Source organism: Symphalangus syndactylus, chromosome 2 (genome assembly GCF_028878055.3).
Source record: "Symphalangus syndactylus isolate Jambi chromosome 2, NHGRI_mSymSyn1-v2.1_pri, whole genome shotgun sequence".
Lineage (NCBI taxonomy): Eukaryota > Metazoa > Chordata > Mammalia > Primates > Hylobatidae > Symphalangus > Symphalangus syndactylus.
In genome coordinates, this window is record NC_072424.2 from 100848429 (window position 1) to 100875307 (window position 26879).

A 26879-nucleotide genomic window follows, 5' to 3' on the forward strand; every position below is an offset into this window, starting at 1 on the left:
TGTATTTTTTGTAAAGACAGGGTTTCGCCATGTTGCCCAGGCTGTTCTCAAACTCCTGGGTTCAAGTGATTCTCCCTCCTCAGCCTCCCAAAGTTCTAGAATTGCAGGCGTGAGCCACTATGCCTTACCTAGAATCTCAATCCTATCTAAAATGTTACCATTACCTCTGTTTGCACAAGCAAATGCCAGTTCTAACTCCAGCTCACACATCTGTTAAAGGAGGGGGAAATGGGGAGATGTTGGTCAAAAGAGACAAACTTTCAGTTATGCAAGATGAATAGTTCTGGAGGTCTCATGTATAGCATGGGGACTATACTTAATAGTAACGGTATCATATACTTGAAATTTGCTAAGAAGGCAGACTTTAAGTGTTTTCACCACACGCACATACAAATAGTAACCATATGAGGTGATGGATATGTTAATTATCTTGATTATAGTGATTATTTCACAAAGTCTGTGTCTACCAAAACCCTAAGTTGTACACCTTAAATAGATACAATTTGTATTTATCAATTATGCCTCAATAGAGCTGGGGGAAAAAGAATACAATGATCTTTTAAGTGGCTGTTTCCAGAAGATTGTCAGAGAGTAAAACTCCAAACTCTGCTGCTAAGACACTCAGGGATGTATTGGAAGTCTACCAGTAGTACTTTTCTTTTTTAATTGCCTTAGCCTCATTATGAGGAACTTGGTCTTATTTTTCTTTCTTTGACACTTTACTTGATTTAATATTATATCAAGTAAGATATTTACCTCTTCATGAAGATTAAATAGAAGAGATTATAGTTCAAGCCAGAACCCCCTTTTCACTATTTACTGCCCATATCTTATAGTTAACTTTTCTTAATAGTTCTTTGGGAAATTATTTCTATTCTTTTAAAAATTATTCTTTTAGCCCATTCACTTTCTTTTCTAATTTGTCTAATTGATTCCTGGTCTTATTGCAGGGCTAATATCCTAGATTGGGTTTACTTAACTCTTGCCTTAAACCTACAGTTTCTTGTTTAATTCACCTACCTTTTCCCCTTAGTTTTTGCATCTATAGTGCCTGTGATTTTTCCCTGTTGGCTTTTATCTCCTTTTCCTGTTTGAAAATACTTTGAAATAATTGATATGACGAGTTTTTTCCTCCAGTTATCTCACTATTTGTGCTTTTCTTTTAAAAAATATTTTTCCTTTCATTTTAAATAAAATCTCAGGAGTAGGAGAGACAAATATGTGTTTTCAGTCTGTCACTTTAAATCAGAAATACCTACTTATAATGATACTTTATCAAAGGCATTCTGGTAAAATATAGAGTAAAAAATCTTATTTCAATTAGAAAGGAAAATCCATGGAAGCAGGCGTGGTGTCTTACACTTACTAGGGGAGTGGCAAAAATGGCATTTAACAAATATTCCTTAAATTACTTTATCATCAATAAAATATGATTTTTTAACCTAAACAAAGAAAATTATAAAAGTGAGTGTTGGTTGTAGAGTGGGTGAATACTGCATGGCTATAGGAGTATGTGAAGTACTATATTCTTAGTATGATACTCAGCTCTGGTTTAATATTCAAATTTTGATCTCTTTCCCACTTACCAGTGAATACAAAAATTATAGGTAAGTGGAGTAAGCAGCAGATTTGAAACTGTGGTAGGGTCCATGCTTACCTTGATCAACAACAGCTTGATTATATCAGACTTTAATCTTTCTGTGCCTCAGTTTCTTCAGGTATAAAATTAAGATCATACAATGACAGGTTTGTCCAAGGCATTATGGATATTCTATAAATACAGACCAGCAAAGTTTTTTTGTTGTCTATTGTTTCTTTATATAGGTAAGAGTTTTTTGAATTAGTCATTTCTTAGTTGTATTTTTTTCTACTAATTTTTCTCAATCTTTAGATAATGTATCTTTGACTCAGGTATATGGTTTATCATTTTCATGGTGGCATATTAGCCATTTTTGGCTTAAAGGAAACATTTCACACTAATATTATTTGGTTTATGAAGATGAAAGATTTAAAATGACAAGATAATTTGTCAGCTTTGGGGGGTAAGGAATTATTTTATTAAAAATCAACTTTATCTTTTAGAGAACAACATAAGATTATATTTGAAATATATTTTTAATGTACATAGTGAAAAGAAGATTTTGTTCTTTTTTGTCAAATTGATATAGCAGTAATAGTATTAGAGAGATAAATATTAGAATGTGGAACTAACAATGGGATAAACATAGATCAATAGAACAGAATAGAGGACCCAGAAATAGACATACACAAATATGTCCAACTGATAATTGAGAAAAGTGCAAAAGCAATTAAACAGGTGAAGTATAGCTTTCCAACAAATGTTGCTGGAAGTAATTGGAAAAGCATAGGCAAATGAAACAAAATAACCTCAACTTAAAGCTCAAACCTTAGGTGAAAATTAATTCAAATGGATTATGTATTTAAATGTAAAACAGCAAACTGTAGAACTTTTAGAAAAAAATAGGAGACAATCTTTAGGATCTATGGCTGGGCAAAGAGTTCTTAGCCTTGATACCCAAAGCATAATCAATAAAATAAAAAATTGATAAATTGAACCTCACTAAAATTAAAAAAAATTTGCTCTGTGAAACATCCTGTTAAAAGGATGAAAAGACAAGCCACCAATAGGGAGAAAATATTTGCAAACCACATATCTGACAAAAGACTTTTATCTAGGGTCATATAAAAATCATTAAAAATTCAACAGTGAAAAAACAATCCAATAAGAATATGGTTAAAACACACGAACAGACATTTCACCAAGGAAGAGATACAGATGGCACATAAGCACATAAAAAGATGTTCAACATCTTTGCCATTAGGGAATGCAATTAAAACCACAAAGAGATATCACTACATACTTCTCAAAATCATTTAATTTTTTAAAAACTGAAAATAGTAAAGGCTAGCAAAGATGAGGAGGAACTGGCTCTCTCATTCCTTGTTCGTAGGAATATAAAATGGTACAGGCATTCGGGAAAACAATTGGCAGTTTTCTGTAAAGCTGAACATGAGACCATATGATTCAGCAATTGCATTCTGGAACATTTAATGCAGAGAAATGAAAACTTATTTTCACACAAAAACTTGTACACAGACATTTATAGTGGCTTTGTTCATAATAGCCAAAAACTGGAAGTAACTCAAACGTCCTAAAATAGGTGAATGGCTAAAGCTGTAATACATTCATACCATAAAATACTACCTTGCAGTAGAAGGAAAAACAAATAAAAAAGCTATTGATAACACACAACAATTTTTTGTGGCTATCAAGGGCATTATGGTAAGTGAGAAAAGCCAATCTCTAAAGGCCGCATACTGTATCATGTACATAAAATTCTCAACAAAATCCATCAAAATTACAGAGATAGAGAAGAGATTAATGATTACCAGGGGTTGGGAATTGAGGTCAGATAGATTGAGCGTTACTCTGAAGGGGTAGCATGAAGGAGTCCTGTGGTGATAGAACATTTCTGTATCTTGAATGTGATAGTGGTTACACAAAGCTACATAGATAATAAATTGCCTAGAAATACATACATGCACACATTCACAAATGAGTGCTTGCAAAATTGGTGGCGCCGTGGCTCATGCTTGTAATCCCAGCACTTTGGGAGGCCGAGGCGGGCGGATCACGAGGTCAGGAGATCGAGACCACGGCGAAACCCCGTCTCTACTAAAAATACAAAAAAATTAGCCGAGCGTGGTGGCGGGCGCCTGTAGTCCCAGCTACTCGGAGAGGCTGAGGCAGGAGAATGGCGTGAACCCAGGAGGCGGAGCTTGCAGTGAGCCGAGATCGCGCCACTGCACTCCAGCCTGGGGGACAGAGCAAGACTCGGTCTCAAAAAAAAAAAAGCATTGGTGGCATATGAACAGGCTCCGCAGATCTTATCACTGTCAATTTCCTGGTTTTAGTCCTTATTCTAGTAATTTCACTGGGAGAAGCCGGGCAAGGGGTGCATGGGACCACACCCAGCTCAGTTTTTGCAACTTCCTGTGAGTCTATTATTATTTCAAAATGAAAAAAAAAAAATACATCGTTAGATAGATTTAGGTACTTTCTGAGTGGTGAAAAGTAAAAATATACAGTCAGCATCCCACTGCCAGCATTGTGCCAATACAGAGTATAGCAGGCACAATAAATACTTGTTGAATGAGAAGAAAAAACATTTTATTATATCTTTTGAAGAACACCATGGCGTTATCTTCAGAAAGCATTTTTGTTCTGCATCATTAAAAGAAGTAGGATATTTTGTTACTGTTTTGTTTTTGGTCAAATCTATATGGCAGAGAGAATAAAAGGGATAAAAGCAGAATTCTTCAAAGTCAAATCTACCTATTTGTTAACTTTTACAAGTGAAGGGTTTTTTGATTTTTTTTTTAAATGTGAGGATTTTTTTAGGATTAATACATAAATCTTAAAATGGAACTTACCATTGGGTACACACATATATACCCATACAAACATGAACACATATAAGACTCATGTTCAAGGAATGGGAAACAGATGGTAGAAAAAAGGAATATCAAAATCTGATCCAATGACAATCTACACGGATGAGGTCGGTTAGAGTGTTGAAGATGAAGATGTTGGGTAAAAAGTCTCATATTTTGTCTTCAAAAATCTCTGGAATCTACCTAGTTGAGCTACACTATCTATTCTAAGAATTAGAGATTAGGTTTCAAAAAAAAATGAAGATTGAAATACCATAAATATGTCACATACTTCCATGTTTGAAATGACATGCATTGCCCCAGTGGCAGTCAGATTTTCCTGTCCTGTAAAACAGGTTATTGAACCAGCTTTTTTTTTTTTCTAGTTTCGGAATTGCTTTGTTCAGTTGGGTATCAAGCGTGGGTGGAAAGGCAAGGCATGTAATCTTTTTCACTTCTGCTCATACATTTCAAGGAAAAAGTTGAAGCTAGGGAGGTCTCTTAACCACACAAACACACACCCATATACACAGCAACTGTTGGAAAGAACAGTTCTTTATTCTGTTCTTCCTCTAGGAAGATCTGTTCTTCCTAGAGGATTTTATGCAATACTGATGCGGCTGGGATGGACATTTTTTCTTTATACGATTGAGATTGTGAAAGGAAAGACTGTAGATGTGTGTGGTTGTACTGATATGTACGCTTGGACAAACAGAGATGCTTGCATATCTTCCACATACATATTAGTAGACCAAATACTAGTATAAACACTCCAATTCCATTGTAAAATTTGAGGGAATGGAAGCATTGAATGCACAATAATGCTAGGGGCAGACAGTAAGTGCTAATCATTGACATCTCCACTCCCGTGAACTGCATCATGGTTCAACAACTTGTTGAATATTATTTCCTGAGAAGCTTTATTTGTTGGAGGTCTTTGTAGCAATGTAAAATAAAACTTCTAGAGAATAGCTTTGGGTGATTATTACTTTCCAATAAAGTCACAGGGGGTAAAGCAAAAGGAGGAATTCTACTCAGGCCATCTGAATTTCCTGGTGTTTTAATTAGAATCTTCTCCAATTAACCAAAATTAATAAGTTTCTGTAAGATTTTTTGTAATAAATGCAAGAAAAGCTCAGTAAAATCTTTGAAGCATTGAATTAGATGTTCTTTTTTGTGTTTAGAGGTACATTCATTAAGTGTTTCTGGATTTTGAAAAGAGGGTAATGATCCCAAGCTGAACGCTTGTTTCTTTCTTGTTGTGTTAAATAAAACTAACAGGTAAGAGGAAGTAGATCTTCTTAAATTAGCTAAACTGAGGTACCATCCCCTTTTCCCCTTACCTTTTCAGGAAACATTTAGAGACAGAATTAGAGTTCCTCATCAGCAGTTTCAGACTGAGGGGCTGCCTACACGCTGAGCCCCAGTCTTGCTGTTGTTCATGTGTGCTTTTTTGAAGAACATGTGCCTGAAACATCTTTAGATCCTCTCAAGCTATCTTTATAATCTACTGCCTCACAATCCATATGGACACCACACAGTTCTAAAAGGAGGTGGTAGAGCTAAAAGCGTTCTGACAAATGATTGGAAATCATCACTCTGGCTCAGTAACCTCCCTCTTCTCTCCAACTCCTTAGTCGAGCCAGCTCCATGATATTGGTCAATAACTTAAATTAGAGGGAAAAATGTGTATTCTTATTATTTTCAAATATACAGATTACTGTGGCACTCAAAAATGCCTTTACATGTATTCATGAATCTTTTATTTTTTTTCTGTGTTTCTGCTTTTCTACATCTCTACCCTGGCCTGAGCTATCCCAGCTCAGGAACATCTTCATGTGTGTGGTCTACAGACACTTGAAATTCACCTCACTCTCTCAAACATGATTATTTTCAGTTTCTAGTACAATTAGTGGTCTCTCAACTAACCCAGATTAAACTATGGCTTTCAGCTATTCTCTCCCACGTCCCCTCTGCATACAATTGTTCATGAGGTTGTAGAGCCTCATGTCACTCATGTGTTCAACATGGGTACCTAGTTTTTCTTTTATAGTTAACCCCTTGGTATGACTTAGATTTGGGCTCTGGTTACCCTGCCAGTACTAACAGCTTTGACTTGACATCTCCAACTTCACTTTCTCTCTACTTGAAATCAAGTAAAGTAGAGAATTTTGCAGGTATTTAGCAAACAACCTTGGCAGGCCAAAACATAAAATCAGTTTTTTGCTCTAAGAAATGCACACCAAAGACACCTACGACCCTTATTCCACTCATATCTCCATCAGTTCTCAAGTCTGACTCCAGTGTTTACCCAGCCCTGACCCTCACTGCCTTAACTCAGATTTAGATGGCCACGATGTGAATTGGGGGAACCTGGTATATGGATGTCTGCCTCACACATTACTTAGTCATTAAAAAAAGCTAAATTAAACTAAAATAAACTAAACTGAAACTCTACTTGCTACTGCTGTTTTTTCTTTACTTGTGACTCAATGTCTCCACATTAAATTGGTTGCACTAAAATATAAATATTAAAATGTGAAGTTTCTATATCAAGCCACATGCCCCTACTAAATCAATGTTCCCACAGCACAGCTTCAATGTGTCACTCTCTTCTCAAGAATACCCAGTGCCTTTAAGATATGCACAAACCTTTCTGTGAGGCAGCTGGCACTATCCAGGTAGGCTCCACATTGTCTTCTCAGCTGTGCTGTCAAGACTTCCTCACACTTACCTTCAACTCCAGACAAACGGTTCTGACAACTAGATCCTAAAGGTGGCCTGATCTTTCTTGTCTCTGTTCCTACTGCCCTTTCTTCCTGGGACACTCTTCTACCAGATTCTAATTGACACTCCCGAGACCCATTCCTAATGCTATCTCTTTTGTGAGTTCTTTCCTCATCCCTCCAACTTTTCAATCTCTCATTCTTTCTCTTTAAGCCTCTTAACACCTTATGGAAGTTATCTTTCCTTGCTTTATGTTACTTATTCTCTACCAGAAAATAAACTCCTTCAAGGTAAATACTACTTCATTCACATTCCCCTTACATTTCCTATCCTTGAGTAAGTCTTAGTAAATATTTGTCAAGTTTAATTAATGCTTAGAGTCCTATATAATTCGTCTTGGTGCCAATTTTTTTTAAAGGATGTGATATTTTTCTATTATACATATTTGTAAATGTGTATACATGCATGCATGTGTACAGTACATTGGCCATTTCAGAACATTTGCAAAATATAAAATGTACAAAGAATAAAGTAAGTCTATTATTACACAAATTTAATCAGGTTAATATTTTGATGTATTTTTTCCCAGCCTTTTATATTATTTTTTAAAAAATTATTTTTTCCTAATTTATTAACCTAATATTGTATATTGATTTTTTTTTTTTTTGGTCATTAGAAATTCTTTGAGAATGCCACTTACTGGCTCTTTGGTATTACATATTATAAATACATTGTCCACATATTCTTTTGCTGAAGTAAATTTAAATTGATTCTAACATTTTTCCCAATTACAAAATGTAAAAATGAAACAAACATTCTTGCACAAAACATTTTGCCCAAATTAATGATAATTTTCTTATAACTGATGTCTGGAAGCTACATTAGGGACATAACAAGTATGTTTTGAAGTTTATTTCCATAATATTTTACCAGTGTATGGTCCCTTCTCAGAATATGACAGTTGCTGTCTTGCCAAACCCTCATAGCACTGTTTCATCATTAAATTCAATCTTGGCTAGTTTCACATGCCTGATGTAGGCAGAAGTTCTTGGAATATCCACTAAAGACTTTAGCTTGATTCTTACTGTAATTTTTTCCTCTCAGTTTCTCTAGCCTACATTCTGCCACTTACCTCACTTTTTGCAATTTTAGATATGAGGACATCAGCACTTCTAAATGTGTGTTATCTAAAGTAGCTTGAAAGTCAAGTAGGAGATCCCACCCATTATTGATATACTAGCTGGAGTAATAGTAAGACCTTTTTGCTGTCAGATGACAAATTGGAGCTACAAGCCTCAATACGGTTCATAGAAAACTAATACACTCACTCCTTTGATTAAAAGTGGCCCAGTTATTTGTGACCCTTACTGTGCATTTAGTTTTAATAAAGGAGCCTGACTTAGGAACACATTTTTATAAGGCGGAAGTTTTTGCTCTGCGTTCTCTCCTGCTGTTGTACTTGATTGATACTGGTGCTTCCTAGACTGCGAGGTGGTGTGAGAATGACTTTGTGTCACATTCTCTAGGCTATTTTACTCCCGATTGTATCAGGCACACACCAGCAGCAGCTGACTTAAAGAAGCCCTGTGTCTTCCTGTTGAGGTGTGTGGCTGTGACTTGCCTACATCTGTTATCAGCCTTCTCTGGCAGAAAAGGTAACCGGTGAGAAGGCCATGTATGTTTTGCTCACAAAAGAGATCTTCTTGCCCATTCAGTTATGATGACTAAACATGTCACAGATTAGTTTTTAGTGTTGGTTTTACTTTGAGAAATAGTTAGCTAGGTAAAATTAGCTCTTTAGCTATGTAGAACTCCCTCTTTCAAGGGAGAATATTTTATATAGTATTCTACTTTAAGTTGTCTATATTTTACTGTACTCAGGATTCAGACATTTCACTCCATATGCAAAGCTGATGTCATTGAATCACTAATAAAACAGCAGTCACCAAAGCTGAGAGTTTTATCCTGGTATAGAGACCTATCCATACAAATACATTAACATCATATCAAGGGTCCAGGCTTGGGCAGGGGGTGGGTTGTATTTGAAGTGCTGTTAGGCAGCACCAAGTGATCAGCTGTAGGCATAGAAAAACTGTAACAAAAGAATTATTTGTCAATAATTAGAATATGCCTCAGATTTTGAGATAGCCTAATCACGTCTGGCCCACACATGTCAGAGGCCCTGTGCATATAGTCATAATATACTCCTGTAGGTTTTTTCCCTATAATAATTCCTCTGCTCTATTTGGTAATTCTGGGTATGTGGCTGAGACTGAAAGGCAGGGATACCTTTGCTGATACAGACACATTGTCTAATAGGTTAGTGGATTTATTACTGGAATCTGGGAGTCAAGAATATTATAGATTATTTCAGTACATGTGGTCAAAACAGAGGAGAAAAAGAAAAAAAAAAGAGTAACATTGTGTCCTCCCCGCCATGGAATCAATATATAATTGTTAATTACGCGCCGGGCACAGTGGCTCATTCCTGTAATCTCAGCACTTTGTGAGGCTGAGACAGGTGGATCATGAGGTCAGGAGTTCAAGACCAGCCTGGCCAAGATGGTGAAACCCTATCTCTACTAAAAATACAAAAATTAGCTGGGCGTAGTGGCGGGTACCTGTAATCCCAGCTACTCGGGAGTCGGGAGGCTGAGGTTGCAGTGAGCCGAGATCGTGCCATTGCACTCCAGCCTGGGTAGCAGAGTGAGACTCTGTCTCCAAAAAGAAAAGAAAAGAAAAGAATTGTTAATTACAAGTGATAATTAAGTGGTAAAAGAGGAAATGAAGTTATTCATTGTATATTTGGACTATGCATACAGTTTTTTTCAGATTTTAAAAAATTAAAAATTTGGAAATGATAGTCTACATTATGATTACAATAATGATAAGACCATCACAAAACTCTCATTTTTCCATAGGCGGGTGACAATTATGTGCTATCTTGTATGAAACAAGTGGAACTCATGCCATTGTATGGGCCTGCATTTTCATAAACTGGAGCAGCCCTGAGCACTACGTTGTTTTTTAAAGTTAATTAGAAATAATGCCCAAGTGAAATGATATTGTCTGATAGGCTGCTCTACAGGTTGCATAAAGAAAAACTTAAAGGACTTAATAAAAGGATAGTTCTGAGTTGCAGGGAAAATTCCTTCCAGTCATCTTGAGTAGAAGTTGAAAACTCTCCCTGTCCAAACTATAAATAGTGATTGTAGAATCACCAAAGCAATGCAGCCAAATCCTTCTGCCTTCAAAATGTTAGCGTGAGACCTGTTCTCCCTACAGTAAATGCCCACCCACAGTTTAAAGAACACGATTTTTAAGAATCCATGGCAGATTTTCTAGTAGTGTGCACTGAGAAGACATGTCACTTGGGCATTATCTCTAATTAACTTTAAAACAGCAGTAACAACAAACAAACACCCTCAGACAGAAATGAAACAGAGTAAAGCTGCAGATCTCTATAATGGGAACTGAATTCCCTAAAAGGGGAGTGACAGGGCAAAAGAGAGATTTTCTAGGAGTCACAGTATTGTGAAGTCTTCTTTAGCCAATATTAACACGTATAGAATGGGGAAATGATAATTTTTTTTAATACTAATGGCAGAAAGGATATGTATGCCTTTGGATAGAGCATATTCTGTTGACTACACTTAAGAGAAATACATGTTGACACAATTATATTCATGATGGAAAATTTAAACAATAGCTGGCATTTGGCTGAGGGTCTTAAAGAGGTACTATAAAGTATCTAGATGTGAACCTAGAACATCAATTTTCAATTTAAAAATTAATGCTAAAAAGTTATCTACATTCTAGTGCATATTTTGAATTAAGATTTTAGCATTTGAGAGGGCACAATTATTTCAAAATATATTTGTGTTTCAAAAATTGAATATTCTAAAAAAAGTTACCTACAAAGCCACATATTAATGGGAAATGATTGTATCATTTTAATCACTATTTTAAGTGATTCATCATGGTAAATCCATATTATTTCTTAAGACAGTTATTAAAATTGAGACACTATTTTTAAAGAATCATGAAAATGTAAATATGTGATTCATGTGCATTACGTTTAGAGAATGCTTGTCAAGTAAAAACCCTTTCTAACCATTTATTTTAAAATGCAGTGTTGTATATCTCTAGAGACTGACGTCTCCTGTAACAGGAATTGACTATTCATTTTTTAAGCCATTCAATTATCTTTTTTTCTCTTTTCTCTGACGGCAAACTCCTAAGTGTTAAATAACTTGGTAAGAAAAAATATTATTTATTATTACTTTCCTATATATCAGATTAATTACTTTTTTTCGGGTGAAATTTGGCTTCTACACAATTCCTTGCATCTAATCAAGTTCCTTTATTGTGTGTCTGCCAGGACAGCATGAGATTTTAATGAGGAATGAAAGTTAAGTGGACAGAGGTGGAGCTTTCTCTGTCATGTGTACAATCCCAAATTAAACTCTTATCTCTGTATGAAGGAAGAAATATTTTGTTTTCAATCCATTCATTCAAATATGGCTCATTACCAGTTATAAGTGAGGCACAGAAAAAACATTCCAATTAGCTGGTAATTAAATAGTTTCCTGGCCGTCTCTTCTCAATTTGGCAGAAGACACTGGTTGGAATGTTTTGGTAAAAATCTTTGCTTTCATCAGGAAAGCAAGTGAATGGCTTGCCTGGATCTGTCTGTCCACTAGTGATAATGAGCAGAGATTTGGAACTGGGAAAAGCATGACTTTCTTCAGGAATCAGAACCTTCCAGAAGATGAATAAGACTGGTATACAAATAGCTAATACAACATTCTAAAAAATGGATACAAGGTACACAAATGCTGTTATACTATCTAGAAAAGATACCCCCAAAAGTCATATTTAGGGAATCACGGTGTGGTTAGCATGTCAAGGCAGACCAAACTTAAATTCAAACACATCTGAAGGAAGCTAATAGTGATGTTCCTGAGGGAATTAGCAATACCAACTGCCACAAAATCACTTCTACTCTCTAAACCAAATCACTTTCAGAAAGAGTGGTATTATATATGTTGTACACCTCTCAGCCATTACCAATAACTATTATCATAATTCCAGAGAGGTACATCAAGTTTCATATCATCTATATAAAACTTGGAAAAAAACTTGAGAGCATACATCAAGATTCTTAGAGTATTGTGTCTTCCTCTGGTTGGTAAAATTATGAGCGATTTTTTTAAATTATACTTTTTTGTACTGAATATGTCTAGAGTAAGTATCTTTTATATGTATACACATAGTGTATTCTTAGTGTCAAGTAGGAATAATGCAATATTTTAGGTCCTAGTATAATTTTATGGGTAGAGTTATGGAATTAAACATGTAATTTCTAGGTGCTGGGTGATACACCTTATCACTATATGCCCTTTGCTATGGGGCCTATAGTAGTTGAAGCTAAATGTTTCAAAAAAGTACAAGAGAGTGATTAAAAAAATATTTTAAAGGCTGATAGATTTAATTTTAAATAAGTAAATTACACATACAATTTCTGCTTATGTTCACACTGAAAACACATATTAACACAACTGATTGGTTTAGGACCCTAGACAGTGTTACTTGTGACCAAAGTTGTGGATTTAATTCTCATAGAAAAGTTCATTTTGCTCTCATTTGGAGCCATAAACTGTATCCTGACTGACTGTACCAGAAATTATACTGATTTATTTTCTTCATAAATCAGACAATATTACTTGTAATAGTATTTATCCTAACACATCATTTTTGTGTTTCATCAAAATTTATTTAAAAGTTAGAATAATATGCTATGGTTCAGATTCTTTACTTTTTCTTTTTGAATAGTTAGATATGTGAAGCAAACATGTTTTTGCTAGAAATATATGAATAATTCACTGATGCACATACACACACACGTATAATGATACATATCAATTAATTTACCCCATAAATGACATCCAACTTTCCATTAATTGAAGCATTGAGGCAAGTCAATCTTTGCATTAGGCACAAAGTGCTTTGCTCAAAGAAAAAAAAGGGAGTGGAAGCAGGTGAATTGGCAAAACCATTTGGAAGTTAGAAATTTCATTACCTTTTTTCAACCCATCTTGGCTGCACTCTTTCTGATTGCCAGGCCATTCTATTTCATTGTCTCCAGTGAAGAACTGTGTAGCCAGCAGAGTCAATGATTGGCATATTGTATATTGTGAGTTTTATTATTACTTTGTACTTTGTAGGTCAAACAACTGCCACTTAAACCACAGTGTGAAACTACCTCTGTAAAACCAAAAGTGCTTTAGATAGATCTCAATCAATTTAGAGGCTTATTTCACCAAGGTTGAGGACGTGCCTGGGAAAAGGAGACCCAAGCCACAGTAGGATCTATGGCCTGTGTTTTTTTCCAGAGAGCATTTTGAGGACTTCAGTACTTAAGGAGAGATGAGTGGTCAGGAGGGAAAGGGGAAAGAAAACAAAAAAAAACAAGGGAGGATAAGTAGTGAGATAAGGGGTCACATTCTTGTGAAGCTTTGATTAGCTGCCCACTGAATCTACATATTAGGTGTGAAGGGAGGGTCTAGAAGAACAGTCAATTATGCATTCATCTCCTACTACTTGGTAAATCTGCATTTGTCTCGGCTGGTAGAGGGATGATTTCTAGTCTTGTCTTTGTCCTGGACCTGTGAAGATAAGCTGTTAATTTAGATTGTCAGGATGAGGGAGACCACTTGGGAAGCTATGTGGCCTTCTATCTTGCAGCTATCTATTTAGGAACAAAGGTAGTTTTTTGTGTGACTCAGTTTCCAAGCTTAACTTTTCCCTTTGGCTTACTGAGTTTGATGTCTTGACATTTTATTTTCCTTTCACTCCTCCATGGTCATTTCCACGTTTGTAAGATGGGGCTGGTGGTTAATACGGTAACCCTGTATCTAGAGGGTGTGCTGAATAATTAACAGATATTGTGAGTGATCAGTAATCCTATTAAGTGTTGTTCCCATTTTACAGATAAGGAAATTGTGAATCAGAGAAGATAAATAGTTTACTTAAATAGTTTGTATCTAGGCCTATTCAGTGAACATTTATCTACCTCTTCTGGGACATACACACACACACACACACATCACATTTTTGAAATTCTGGGAATATAAAGATGAATGAGGCACAGTCTGGCTCAGAGTTCAGTACAACAAAACAGAAATCTCTTTGGATAGTTCAAGAACAAACAGATTTAATACAGGGAGTTAGTGTTTAAGGCCTCACTGGAAGACATAGGGCAGTGGAAGTTAAAGGAGGACTGCAGCTGAATCCTTGGTTTTGAGGCCACATCCCTGTGGAAGTGATTCAGAGTCAAGAAACTAGTGCCCACCTTGGCTATTGCTGTCCCGGAGGCCTCTCACCTCTAAGTGACACCTAGAAAGAGGAAGGTGGGATTCAGACATTGCTGCAAACAATCTCTCAGCTAATAAGGTGCTTAGCAGCTGCCACTGCAACAAAAAGGTGACTACTGCCTCCCTTTGGTCCCTTAAATCTTGCTCAGGTACATCTCATTGGCAGAACTCTCCCATTTAGAATGCTATGTTTAACCTTCCATTTCCACCTTATAGGGTAGGGGATGATGTGAGTGGAAATGGATTACAGGCCAGGCACCAATAGACCGTACAGAACATGTAACCTCTGCATTTAAGGAGCTCATGGTTTAATAGTGGAGGCAGACAAAGAGACAGTTTCAGGGTCATATGGCAAGTGCAGTGATGGACCCAGGCTTTTGCTAGTGATGGCAGAGAGTGGGCTTTTATGAGTGAGAAGTGAGAGAAGAGATCAAAAAAACTTCCTGGAAATGATGTTTTTGGAGCTAAGTCTTAAGGGATTAGTAAAACCAGATTATACTCAAAGGGAGGGAAGGCCACAGTAGGTGTGTGGGAGAGAACAGTTAACAAGCTGTAAAACAGCATGTTGACCACAGAAGTGAAGGGGAGGCGGAAAATGACATGCAGTTGGGCATGATTGGAAGCGAGGAAGATCACAGTGAGGGAAAGAAAGAAATCAAGGACTATGCTCTTGTTTTGGACTTTGATGCCTGACAGGTGACACTAAGCCAGAATTTTAAGCTAAATCTACTTGATTGCAAAGTCAGAGATTTCCCTGCTCTTTCACTCTGCCTCAACTGTGATTGGGTATTGATCAAGTATATCTAAAGATGTGTCCAAGAAAGCCCATGACATTGTGTGCAAGTTATGTGTATATGTTTGCATATTCATGTTTTTCAGGAAAGAAGAAGAAGCATGACCTTCTTGTGATTCTCAAAGTTTAAGAATCATTTGAGCTGGCCAGGTGCAGTAGCTCACACCTGTAATCCCAGCACTTTGGGAGGCCAAGGTGGGCGGGTCATCTGAGGTCAGGAGTTTGAGACCAGTCTGACCAACATGGTTAAACTCTGTCTCCACTAAAAATACAAAATTAGCCAGGTGTGGTGGTGCATGCCTGTAATCCCAGCTACTCAGGAGACTGAGGCAGGAGAATCACTTGAACCCGGGAGGAGGAAATTGCAGTAAGCCGAGATTGCACCATTGCACTCTAGCCTGGGTAATAGGAGTGAAACTCAGTCTCAAAAAAAATAAAAATAAAAAAAAATAATAATAATCACTTGAGCCAAGACTTTTGGTTTAATAGCTGGTATTCCTTTAGTTTTATTCTAGAGATTGCTTCAGGTAGTGCAGCAGGTTAACAATTTTTAAAGATCTTTTTGCCATAAAGTACCAAGATGTTGGTTTCATCACAAAAATATTTCCAGGTGCATTGCTGAACTCTCAGGAACGTGAGACAAATCCTTCTAATCCAAGCACACACAGAAATCTACAGGAGAAAAACAGGAGAGTAGGTGAAGTCTGGGAGGAAATTCTTAACTACAGGAACCTAGAACTTTGGAGAATAGTGGTTGCCTGAATTGTAGGGTGCTCAGGAGGAAAGACTAGGCTTGCACACATTGAGGGCAAGTGGGGGACTGGATGCGAGACCTCATTCCTATAGGTGCTACATTCTTAGGGAAACGCTAAACTAGGAAAATACCTGCTGGCCAGGAAACCTGTAAGGAAACCTCTCTATCACTCCCATATCCAGGTGAAATAATAATTATTAATAATAATAATAAGGTACATGAGTATTTGTCTTAGTATTCTCTTCATTATTTAGGTATATACTATCTTCTTTTTATTTATACATATTTCATAACTTTAAAATATACTATGCCTGTATTTCTGATTCATTTTATTATTATAATAACCTCCCAGTGAATGAAAACCACATATTTACAAAAGAAGTAAGACAGTGGCATAAAAAGTAAACGTTTTATCTTAAGCTATTTTATTATTTATTGAACTACTATTGCTTTATAGGGTATTATTCTTGGAGATAGAAGTTGCTTTGCAAAATGAAATTTGGCAGCTCTGCAAATCAATATGCAAATACTAGATTAATTCACTACTGCTCCTAAGTGTCCAAAATAAAAACAAAATATTTTTATGGGGTTATGCCCTGCAAGTTTTTGACCAGAGACTCTTATTCAAGAGAACATTTAAATTGAAAAAAATACAATTATTGTAGTTCCTTTACTTTTCCTTTCTTCCTGCTCATGCTCTAAATAGAATTCAGAAGAATGCCAAGTATTATGATGCCACTTCAGAGGCACTTCTGCTAGGCTAGTTTTTTTTTTTTTTCTTTTTAAAGAAGACCTTTGTAGTCAGTTCAATGTGTAATTTTGAAAGAGTAGCAAGAATCGGATCCATTTATGTAGAATCGTTAATATACTCAAGTGCAATGTCAAATGTTGCCATTCATTTGGCTTAAGGGTCCCCTTCATATTTTGGAATGGGCGAGGGCTGTACCTGTTTAATCATGGGTAGGAAGAGGAGGAGGTTGGCTTTACATTTTCCTCCTGTGGAGTGAGATCAGAGAGCTTCAATTTTCATTTAACCTGGCAAAACGCATCCTTAAGTTTCTTACAGTACAACTCTGCATTTTTGTTTTGCTTAAGCATGTTACTTTTTTGTAGTTAAAATAAGGAAAAGATAATGTTTGTAACAAAATTGATAAAATAAGATAACGAGAATAAAGTCAGTTTTGTGTCTGACGTTGCTCACACTACAGATGACTACATAGGGATTTAAAGGAAACCTTTATACAATGTAGATTCATTATTTGACAAATCTCTAATGACTTTTGTTTTTGTTTCTTGGCCTGTACTATTAGCAGTTTACAGGCTTAAAATACGACCCTCCTAAAAATGCTGAAATTCTTATCAATAACCTATTCTTAGGAAGGATTTGATTTTATACATTGCTTCAGTTACTGTATGAAAAGTACAACGTTTAAGGTGATAAGGTTCTTCTTTTCTCTCCTTAACTCTACAGATAATTTCATCTAAGTATGTGAAAGAATAAATTTGTATACCATATAACCTTTCCTAAACCTTCTCAGTCTATTAAAGCATATTTTGATTGTTTTTTTCTCCATTTACTCTAGGATAGTTTCCCAGCGCGATTTGGAGGAATTCATTTTGTTAATCAACCATGGTATATCCATGCCCTGTACACCGTGATCCGGCCTTTCCTGAAGGAGAAAACTCGGAAAAGGGTATTTGTTGCTTTGTTTTTTAATCCTTTCTCCTCCCCCATCCAATGAATTATGATGCATAATGTGTATATAATGTTAGCTATAGTAAAATGTACTTCTACATTGTATATAAATCAACATAGAAGACATTTTAAGATTCTTCCAGATCTTGTGGTTGCGAACAGTGTATCTGTGAAAGAAGCATTTAAAAGCTAGCTCTCCTACTCGCTCACAAAAAGGAGGACATTTTAGCACATTCATTGTGTGTTAAAGACTCAATTTAAAGGCCAAAAAAAAATCTCTTATGCTATGTTACTATAGTGTTATTAATGCATTTAATTTGAAGTAAAGTCTAAACAAAAGTTATAATTTTATATGCTGGTAAGTGGATTTTTTTTCACAGTATGTACTGCAATGAATGTAGTGAAATCTGTGGTATCTAATATAATTTTTTACAATGATTATCATGATCAATCACACACTTTGAAAAGAATGCTAATGTGTGGAAATTTTAATATTTCTTTAAATTACATGTTACTTGAAGTCTCTTTAAATTCACTTTCATCTAACAATGAGGATAGTCAAAGTGCATAAAACAAAATAATTTTTCTGAGATTGAGATTATTTATGTAAAACATTTAATACAATGTAGGGCACAAGGTAAATACTGAACACATTATTTTTATTAAAATACATCTCGATGTACATTTCACTAATTCTTGCAACAGCTCTGAAAAGTAAATTTAGTAACCATTATTTCCTGTTTTAGAGCTGAAGAAACTAAGTCCTGAAATGGATAAATAACCTGCTTACTCACATACACAGAAGAAAAGTTGCAGAGCTAGTATACAAACCCAAATATTTCAGCCCTATGGATAGAGCTATTTTTACTTCCTGGTGCTGTTCCCAGTTTTCAAATGAAAACTGGGAAGAGCAAAATACACTTTCCTCTAAATCTATATGGAAGATAATTTTCCATGTTTCTCAATGACCTAGAAGGCACTTCAGGTAGAAGCTTTATTGTGAGTGTGAAAGTGCAATAATTACATATCCATATCAAGCATTAATGAACAAAGGGTTTACTGTAAATGAATTTGCACTCCTGAAAGTGCAATAATTACATGTTCATATAAAGCATTAGTGAACAGAGGGTTTACTGTAAATGAATTTGTTGACAATGTTTTAGTAGTTTAGGAGGAAGAATTCTATGAACAATTATAATTTATAGTAAAAATTGTTTCTACCACCAAGTATTAAATTAATTCACATTTTGGAATTCAGAAAGTGTATTGAAGTGCCTCACAAGTGTTTTTCAAGATTTGCTTTAATGAAAGGATGATCAAGTGATCCAAAAAACCTGCAGGGGCTTTTAGTACAAATTATACTAGTGAATGCTTATACAGTATTCACTCAATGCCACATGCTATTCTCAGTGCTTTGCATACGTTAACTCATTTACTACTTACAACACCACTTTGGAATATATATTGTTATTTTTCTCATTTTATGGATGGAAAAATGAGGCTTGGAAGGTTAACCAATTTGCTCTGAATCACAGCTAGCAGACAGTAGAGCCGGACACGTGAATTTATGGGAAGGAGAGTTTCAAGCAGAAGGAATAGCAAAGACAAATGTCTTTAGGTAGAAACATGCCTAGTGTATTTGACAAACAGCAAAAAGGTAGAAAAGCTGGAGCAGAATAAGCTATGGGGGAAGATGATAGGGGATGGAGTAGGTGGTAGAGGATGGGATAGGAGGGACTGTGTTGTACCAGATCGCATAGGGACTCATATACCATTGCTGGAATCTGGGCTTTCAGTCAGAGTGAAATTTGAAGCCCTTGAAGGTCACTGAATACAGGGGTTACTTGTTCTGAAATTATTTTTAACATGATTCTGCTCTGTTGAAAAAGACTGAAGAGGATCAATTCTGGGAAACGAGTGCACTGCGTTTTGGGGTTTTGTAATTGAATTGGACAGCTTTGACAACCTAGAAGTATGCACTGCTAGCATTATTCCAGATGGAAGGAAGGTATCTAAACTTTACCATTTTAGTTAAAATTATATGACTTGGAAATTTTCATATGAGAAAATAATTCTATGTTTAAATACTTTAAATTTCTACTTATATAATCAATACACAGTGCAAAGCTATTAAATTTCTTCACTGGTATTCCAAGTGAGTCAGTATCACAATATTACTCACGCACCTTATGCTTCAGATGCTATAAGTCTATGTGCTGAAAAACTAGTAAAAGAGAACTGAAGAAGCAGTTGTGAATCTTTTTCTACAAATTTAGGTGTGCAAGAATCACCTGTGTCTTCATTTTCTTAAATTAAATTAAATTTGGCTTTGAGTCTCCAACTTACTGGGCTGCTGGGAATATCACTCTTAGTACAAGTGTCCTTTTCCCTCAAAAACTCACCAGTATCTGGAGTCTTTCACGCAGAGCCAAACTTCCCATCCATCATGGCCACTTCTGATGTCCTCACTGTTCAAACCAATATTAGTTCCTTAAACTAAGGTCTCCTACTGCTCCCAAGTTATCTGTGAAAAAGGGGTATCTTTGCAGAAGCTAAAATCCAAGGAAACCCACTACCTTAGTGCATTCATTCTTCAGCAAGTCAATAGTTGTGCTCCTGCTACTTAAAAGTTGATGGGAAACAGGTTTTCCTACTAATTGGCACAAATTTCTTCCTCTTAGTCAATATGGCCAATGTTGTCTTCTACTCCTTGATGATTCTCAAAAGTCTTTCATCTATTCTTTTCCACTCCAGATCACCTAGCATAATCTCTTTAATGGCACAGTACAGAAAAGTAAAATAAAAAATGGAAGTATTATTCAGGCTAATTCTCAGAACTGTAAGGTATTCAGAGGCATAGGAACCAACAAGGACCAGACTTCTTGCATGAAATGGAGAAAGAGAAAAAAATATGAGGAGAGAAAAATAGTAAAATGTTAATAAATGATGTTATTACACAGAACTAGTGAAAACAAAGAAAAATCCAAAAGTAGAAACTTAATAATAGGGCAATTGCAGTGCATTTTTACTGCCTGGTCCAGAGATGCAATTCACATGTAAGAGTTCTAAAAGCGCATCATCATATAATATATATTTTTTCAACAAATCTTGGCTTTGGAGAAATAAGAGCATTACACTTACTGAATTGCCAAGACAATATATGCATGATTTAAGTAAGGAAATTATATGATATATTAGACGATGGGAGGTGCTGTCAAGAAACATGATACATAGAAAGTGGATAGGCTTCCCAGGTTGGGCAGGGTTACAGTATTAAATAGGTTTACCAAGGAAGGCCTTCCTGACAAGGGGAATTTTAAGAAGAGATGTGCAGGATGTAGGTCAACAAGCCATGAGGACATTTGGGAGTAGAAATCTCCAGACGGAAGAAATATCCGTTATAAATGTTCTGAGGCAAGTGCATAGAAGGAGATGTGTTCAAAGAAGTAATTCTTATAGGACCTTATAGTTTCATGCTAAGAGAAAGAAGTCAATGGGGAATTGTGAGCAGAAAGATATGACCTGACTTATATTTTGACATGGTCATTCTGGCTGCCCTGTTGAGAATAGAGTGTAGGTGGAAGAGTGGATATAGAGAGGACAGTTAGGAGGCTCATGCAAGAGCACAGCTGAAAGGATAGTAGCTGTGTTATGGGTGCAGGGGTAGAGCTAATCAGAATGGTTGGATTCGGGATACATTTTGAGGATAGCACCAAAAAGATTTACTGACAACTGAGATGATGAGGGGAGTAAAAGGCTGAGTTGAAAGCTTTTGTCTGAGAAAGTGGAAGAATAGTGACACCATTAACTGATGTTGGAGATAGGGAGGAGCATATTTGAGGTGGGGGAAGATTGTGAGTACAATTTTGAACACGTTAAATTTGCAGCAGCCATTGAATATTTAAGTGGATATTTTAAGTGGAGAGTGGAAATACAGTTATGGAGGTTGAAAAAGGGGCCTGGATTCAAGACATACATTTCTAGTGCAGGGACATTATTTTAAAGCCACTGACTGAATAAAATGAACTTAATGAAATCACCAATGAGAAAGTATAGTTAAAGAAGAGAAAAAATCCAAAGACTGAGACCAGTAGTTCTCCAGTTAAAATATTAGGAAAATCAGGCTGGGCGCAGTGGCTCACGCCTGTAATCCCAGCACTTTGGGAGGCCAAGGCGAGTGGATTATGAGGTCAGGAGATCAAGACCATCCTGGCTAACATGGGGAAACCCCATCTCTACTAAAATACAAAAAAATTAACTGGGCATGATGGCACGCCTGTAGTCCCAGCTACTCCAGAGGCTGAGGCAGGGGAATCACTTGAACCCAGGAGGCAGAGGTTGCAGTGAGCTGAGATTGCAGCACTACACTCTAGCCTGGGTGACAGAGTAAGACTCCATCTAAAAACAAACAAACAAACAAACAAGATATTAGGGCAATCAGCAAAAGAGACTGCCAAGAAGTATTTAGGATGGTAGGAGAAAATCAGAGCTGCATGAAGAAAATGTTTCAATAAACAGAGTCATCTATTATATCCATTGCTACTGAGGGTGAAAGATATATAAGGACTGGGAATTGGATACTGAATTTAGCAATGAGAAGGACCTTGACAAAAGTTGTTTTCATTCAGTGGTAAGAGACAAAGCCAGACTGGATTCCATTTAGGAAAAATGAGGAGAGTATTTGGACTATGAATATAGACAAGTCCTTGGGTGAATGTTGCTATAAAGAGAAGGAGAGAAATAGGAAAGCAACTGGAGATGGAAGTAGGACCGAGAGAGGTTTTATGTGTCTGTGTGGGGGGAGTGGAGTCAGGATATTCTTTCTCTGATGGGAAAGATCCAGCAGAGAGAGGAAATCTGAGGATGTGTGAGAGAGAGGAGAGAACTGTTAAGAAATACAACCGAGTAGGGGAGAGAGGATGAATTCTAGTGCGCAGGTGGAGAGGTTGCCCTTTGTAGGGTTTATCTGTTCATTGTACTAGCAGTGAAGGCAAAATACATAGACACAGATGCTGGTGGGTGGGTTGATGTCATCTGGTTGTCCTATTTTCTTAGTGAAAGTGGAAGCAAGGCCAAAGCGGAAAATGATGCTGTGGAAGGAGGCAACACAGTGTTAGAGAAGAGAGAGGAAGTAGTGTGTTAGGATTACATTGACTGCTCCAAGGATTTATTACCATGACTCTTGCATGAGTTGAAGAAGATTTCTTATGTGAATGATCCCATCTGATAAAATAAGAGTTATATATCTAATAAAATAAGGGTTGCACGTGCCATAACTTAACTTTCATAGGAAAATTATTTTCATTTCTTCTTATAAGAAGAACACAGGGGTGCACATGTGTTTTCCTGGATATAAATACTAGCTGTTGTGCCCTCATACAGGAGAGGGAAGGTATAAAGTTTGCAGTTAACCACGTGTACTTTGGGGCAGATGTGGTCCTCATGTCATGTACTCCAGGCAGCTGTTTGCTCTGCCTATTTTGACCAGTGACCTGCTGTTATCTGCTTTTACTCTTCTATAATTTGTTGAAAATGCTTATTAAGTGGCAACTACCATTTTCTAATTTTATTTGATATTGTAGAGTAATATTTCTTTGTTTTCCAATGTATTTACTTCAGTGGATTCTAAAGGTACAGAAAGCAAATATGAATGTGTTAGCTTATTCTTCTTGAACTCAAGAATGAAATTATGTTTGTTACTTATAAACTATAATTTTGAAATAAATATTATATAAATTTAGATGAGACAACAGTGTTGTAACAGAGAAGGCCAATCTGTAGTTTTGAAACTGAAATGAAAGAAGAGCAAAGGTAGCAGTTTATGGAAAAACAAATCTTGAGTATGTGGCTTGAATATGTCTCCAGTTTTTTTTTTAAAGCACTATCTAGACAAAATAATTAAGGTATGCATATAGCTTAACATTTTTAATTCATTGTTTCTTTTTCTATTTGGACAGTCAGTATGGGAATCTTTCGCAGAGAAGATACTGGCAACATTACAGGACATAATGTCCTTTGGGACATGAACTTCACTCAGCCTTTCATTATGATGATGCTAATCTACTTTGGTTATTTCCGTCATCCACTTTGCATTATAAAACAGTAATTTAGCGGTTACAGTATTCTTATTTTTATTGATGATAAGGAGAAAGCCTTGCAAGTGACAGGTTTTGGGTGTAATAACTTGCATAGGCTCTGTAATTGATGAGTCCTTTATGAGAAGGGTCTGTTTTCACAGCATTCATTATACACATCATCAAGTTTGCACAACTAACACCAGGATGATGTACAGATCAGCATGTACACATTATTCTGCCCATGTCCCTGCCTATGAAGCAGGAAACCAAATTTGTGGTTGCAGCTCTTTTACCCAATAACTCTCTGACCTTCCAGAAATTACTCAAAGTGTCTGAGCCTCAGGATTTTGGTATGAAATATTAGGATAACAGTACCAGCTCTGCCTGTTTTACAGAGTAGATGACTGGCTAAAGTACTTTAACAGACATGGAAAACTCATATTTGCTATTGTTGTCCTCACATCCCCCCGTAGGATTTAGATGGTATTTAGTTTCCTCTGTGTCTTTCCCTTCCTCCCGTCTTCTTGCATTTATAGATATTTTTGCATGGTAACAACCTGAACAGTCTACACCAACTAATTCATCCTGAGATCCTGCCCTCCGAGTTTGGAGGAATGCTGCCTCCTTATGACATGGGGACATGGGCAAGAACACTGCTAGACCATGAATATGACGATGACAGCGAGTACAATGTAGACTCCTACAGCATGCCTGTGAAGGAAGTAGAGAAGGAACTCTCCCCAAAGTCCATGAAGAGGTATGCTGGAGGTAGACTGGGGAGTGGGCTGGCCAGGGCCGGGAGAGGCATCCTGAGTCAAACTCAAAGCTTTCTATTTTTCTGTTGGGATTTTAAAACTCGTTATGCCCTATGATTGCATGTGTAAGAGTTTTGAGACAAAGATAGTCATTTTCTTATAGTGAGAACATTTAAAATTTATTCTCTTAGCAGTTTTCAAATATACAATACATTATTATCATATATTTGAAAACTATAGTAACCCTGATGTATGATAGATCTCCCAAACTTATTCTTCTTGTCTAATTGAAACTTTGTACTTTTTGACAAATATCTCCCCATCCACCCCCCAAACCGTCCTGCCTCGTCCCAGTGCTTGGTAACCACCATTCTACTGTCTATTTCTATGAGTTCGACTTTTTTAGATTCCACATATAAGTGAAATCATGCAGTATTTTTCCATCATATTGTATTCCATAAATATATGCAATTATTTGTCAATTAAGGAAAAGATAAAGTAATTTGAGGTAACCTCAACTTAGTGTTGTTCTAAATTCATAGACAGTCTAACAGGGCCCTTGGAAGTCATCAAATCTGGTGGTTTTCAAATTGTATCCTGAGAAACCAAGGGTTTTGAGGGGGTGCCTCAGGCCAAGTAGGTGGAGTAGAGAGAGTGCCCGTTTCCACTGCAGTGGGAGCAACTCTCCTGTAAGCAATTTATTGGATTTCTGTGTAAGATTTCTTTTGAAGAAAGCAACCACACACACCAGTTCAAACACCGTGTTCAAAGTTTGTGGTCCTTTTTCAATATCTCTGCCAAGTCTTTGTCTAAAGGTCTAAACATTACTGGTACAAAACATTGTATTTCACTTCAGTTTTAATCTTTATAGAGTTCATTGTTGAGTCAGAGTCCAAATACCTGCTTTGATTCTCACAGCACTTTTATGCCTTTCTTCTTTCAGTCAATAGTCTGGGGAGTTGTCAGACATGCACAAATGCTTACCTGGCTCTGAGTTTGCATTCTGTCACAAACAAGTAGATGTGTACTTCTCAGACTTCCCAGGCAACAACAGCTCAGGGTCCATCTGGATAACAGTAACAAATATTACTTCTGCGGTTCATTTCACATTCACAGAAATGTGGGCACCGTAGCCCCTGCAAGTCTCCCCTCACCTAGCTCAGGGAGGATACAAGGACAATGAACGGGTCATGCCAATGTCTGGCATCCTTCTCTGATGAAAGCCCATAGCTCTGACTCATGGAGTAATGTGCCTGTTCTTTAAGGATAGTCTTTTTTTTTTTTTTTTTTTTTTTTGAGATGAGTCTAGCTCTGTCACCCAGGCTAGAGTGCAACGGCGCGATCATGGTTCACTGCAACCTCCACCTCCCTAGTTCAGGGGATTCTCCTGCCTCAGCCTCCCAAGTAGCTGGGATTAAAGGCTCCCAACACTGCACCCAGCTAATTTTTGTACTTTTAGTGGAGACAGGGTTTCACCATCTTGTCCAGGCTGGTCTCGAACTCCTGACCTCGTGATTCACCTGCCTCGGCCTCCCAAAATGCTAGGATTACAGGCGTGAGCCACTGTGCCTGGCCAGGATGGCCTCTTTTTTGCTGCTGCCTCTGTTGTGATTGTTGTTAGTATGTGTGTGCGTTGATTTCCTCTCTCCAGGCTGCTGTACGACTCCTTGGAAAGAACGGAAAGGCCAGAAACTTTCCCTGCTCTAATTTTCCACTAGTTAGCAAGCTTATATTTAAACCAACTTTAGGCTTCTTGACTCCGTTCTTTTAGAACAGAACTTCTCGAGATCTCTGCTCTCCTAAGGGGTTCATGGATGGGCTCTCAAAGGATTCTGTTAAGTGCTAAAAGTTGTATGCAAAATTTTGTGTGTGTAGGTATGAATGTACTATATGTATATGTCATGCATTTATTTTCTGGGGAGAAGTCATATATTTCATCAAATTATTTAAAAGTTTTTAAAAACAAAAGTGGTTAAAAGCAACTTCCCCTAAAATAGTTTTCTTCTAATAAAGTAATCCTAATGATAACAGTTGTTATAATCTATCATTTACTAGGTACTTATCATGAATTAGCTGTCTTTTTTTTACATTAATTTATTAAATCCTCACAACAGCCCTGTTAAACAGATACTGCATCCTCAGCGTTAGGTAGTCTATATATAGTGCAGCAGGGCTCCATTGCATGAGATGTGGAGTGCTTCGCGCCACTGACATAAAGCCTGCCTACACTTCGTGGCACAGAGGTC

The 26879-nt window shown here is 36.7% G+C and overlaps 1 protein-coding gene across 1 annotated transcript in view; it reads left to right on the forward strand.

The window, feature by feature from the left end:
* The window catches only part of CLVS2 (clavesin 2), a 67047-nt gene that overhangs the window by 33746 nt on the left and 6422 nt on the right, over nt 1-26879 (forward strand). Inside the window, exons 4-5 of the mRNA XM_055263021.2 lie at nt 17689-17799; nt 24415-24635. Coding sequence (XP_055118996.1) covers nt 17689-17799; nt 24415-24635 — 332 coding nt within the window. The remainder of the gene's footprint in view (nt 1-17688; nt 17800-24414; nt 24636-26879) is intronic.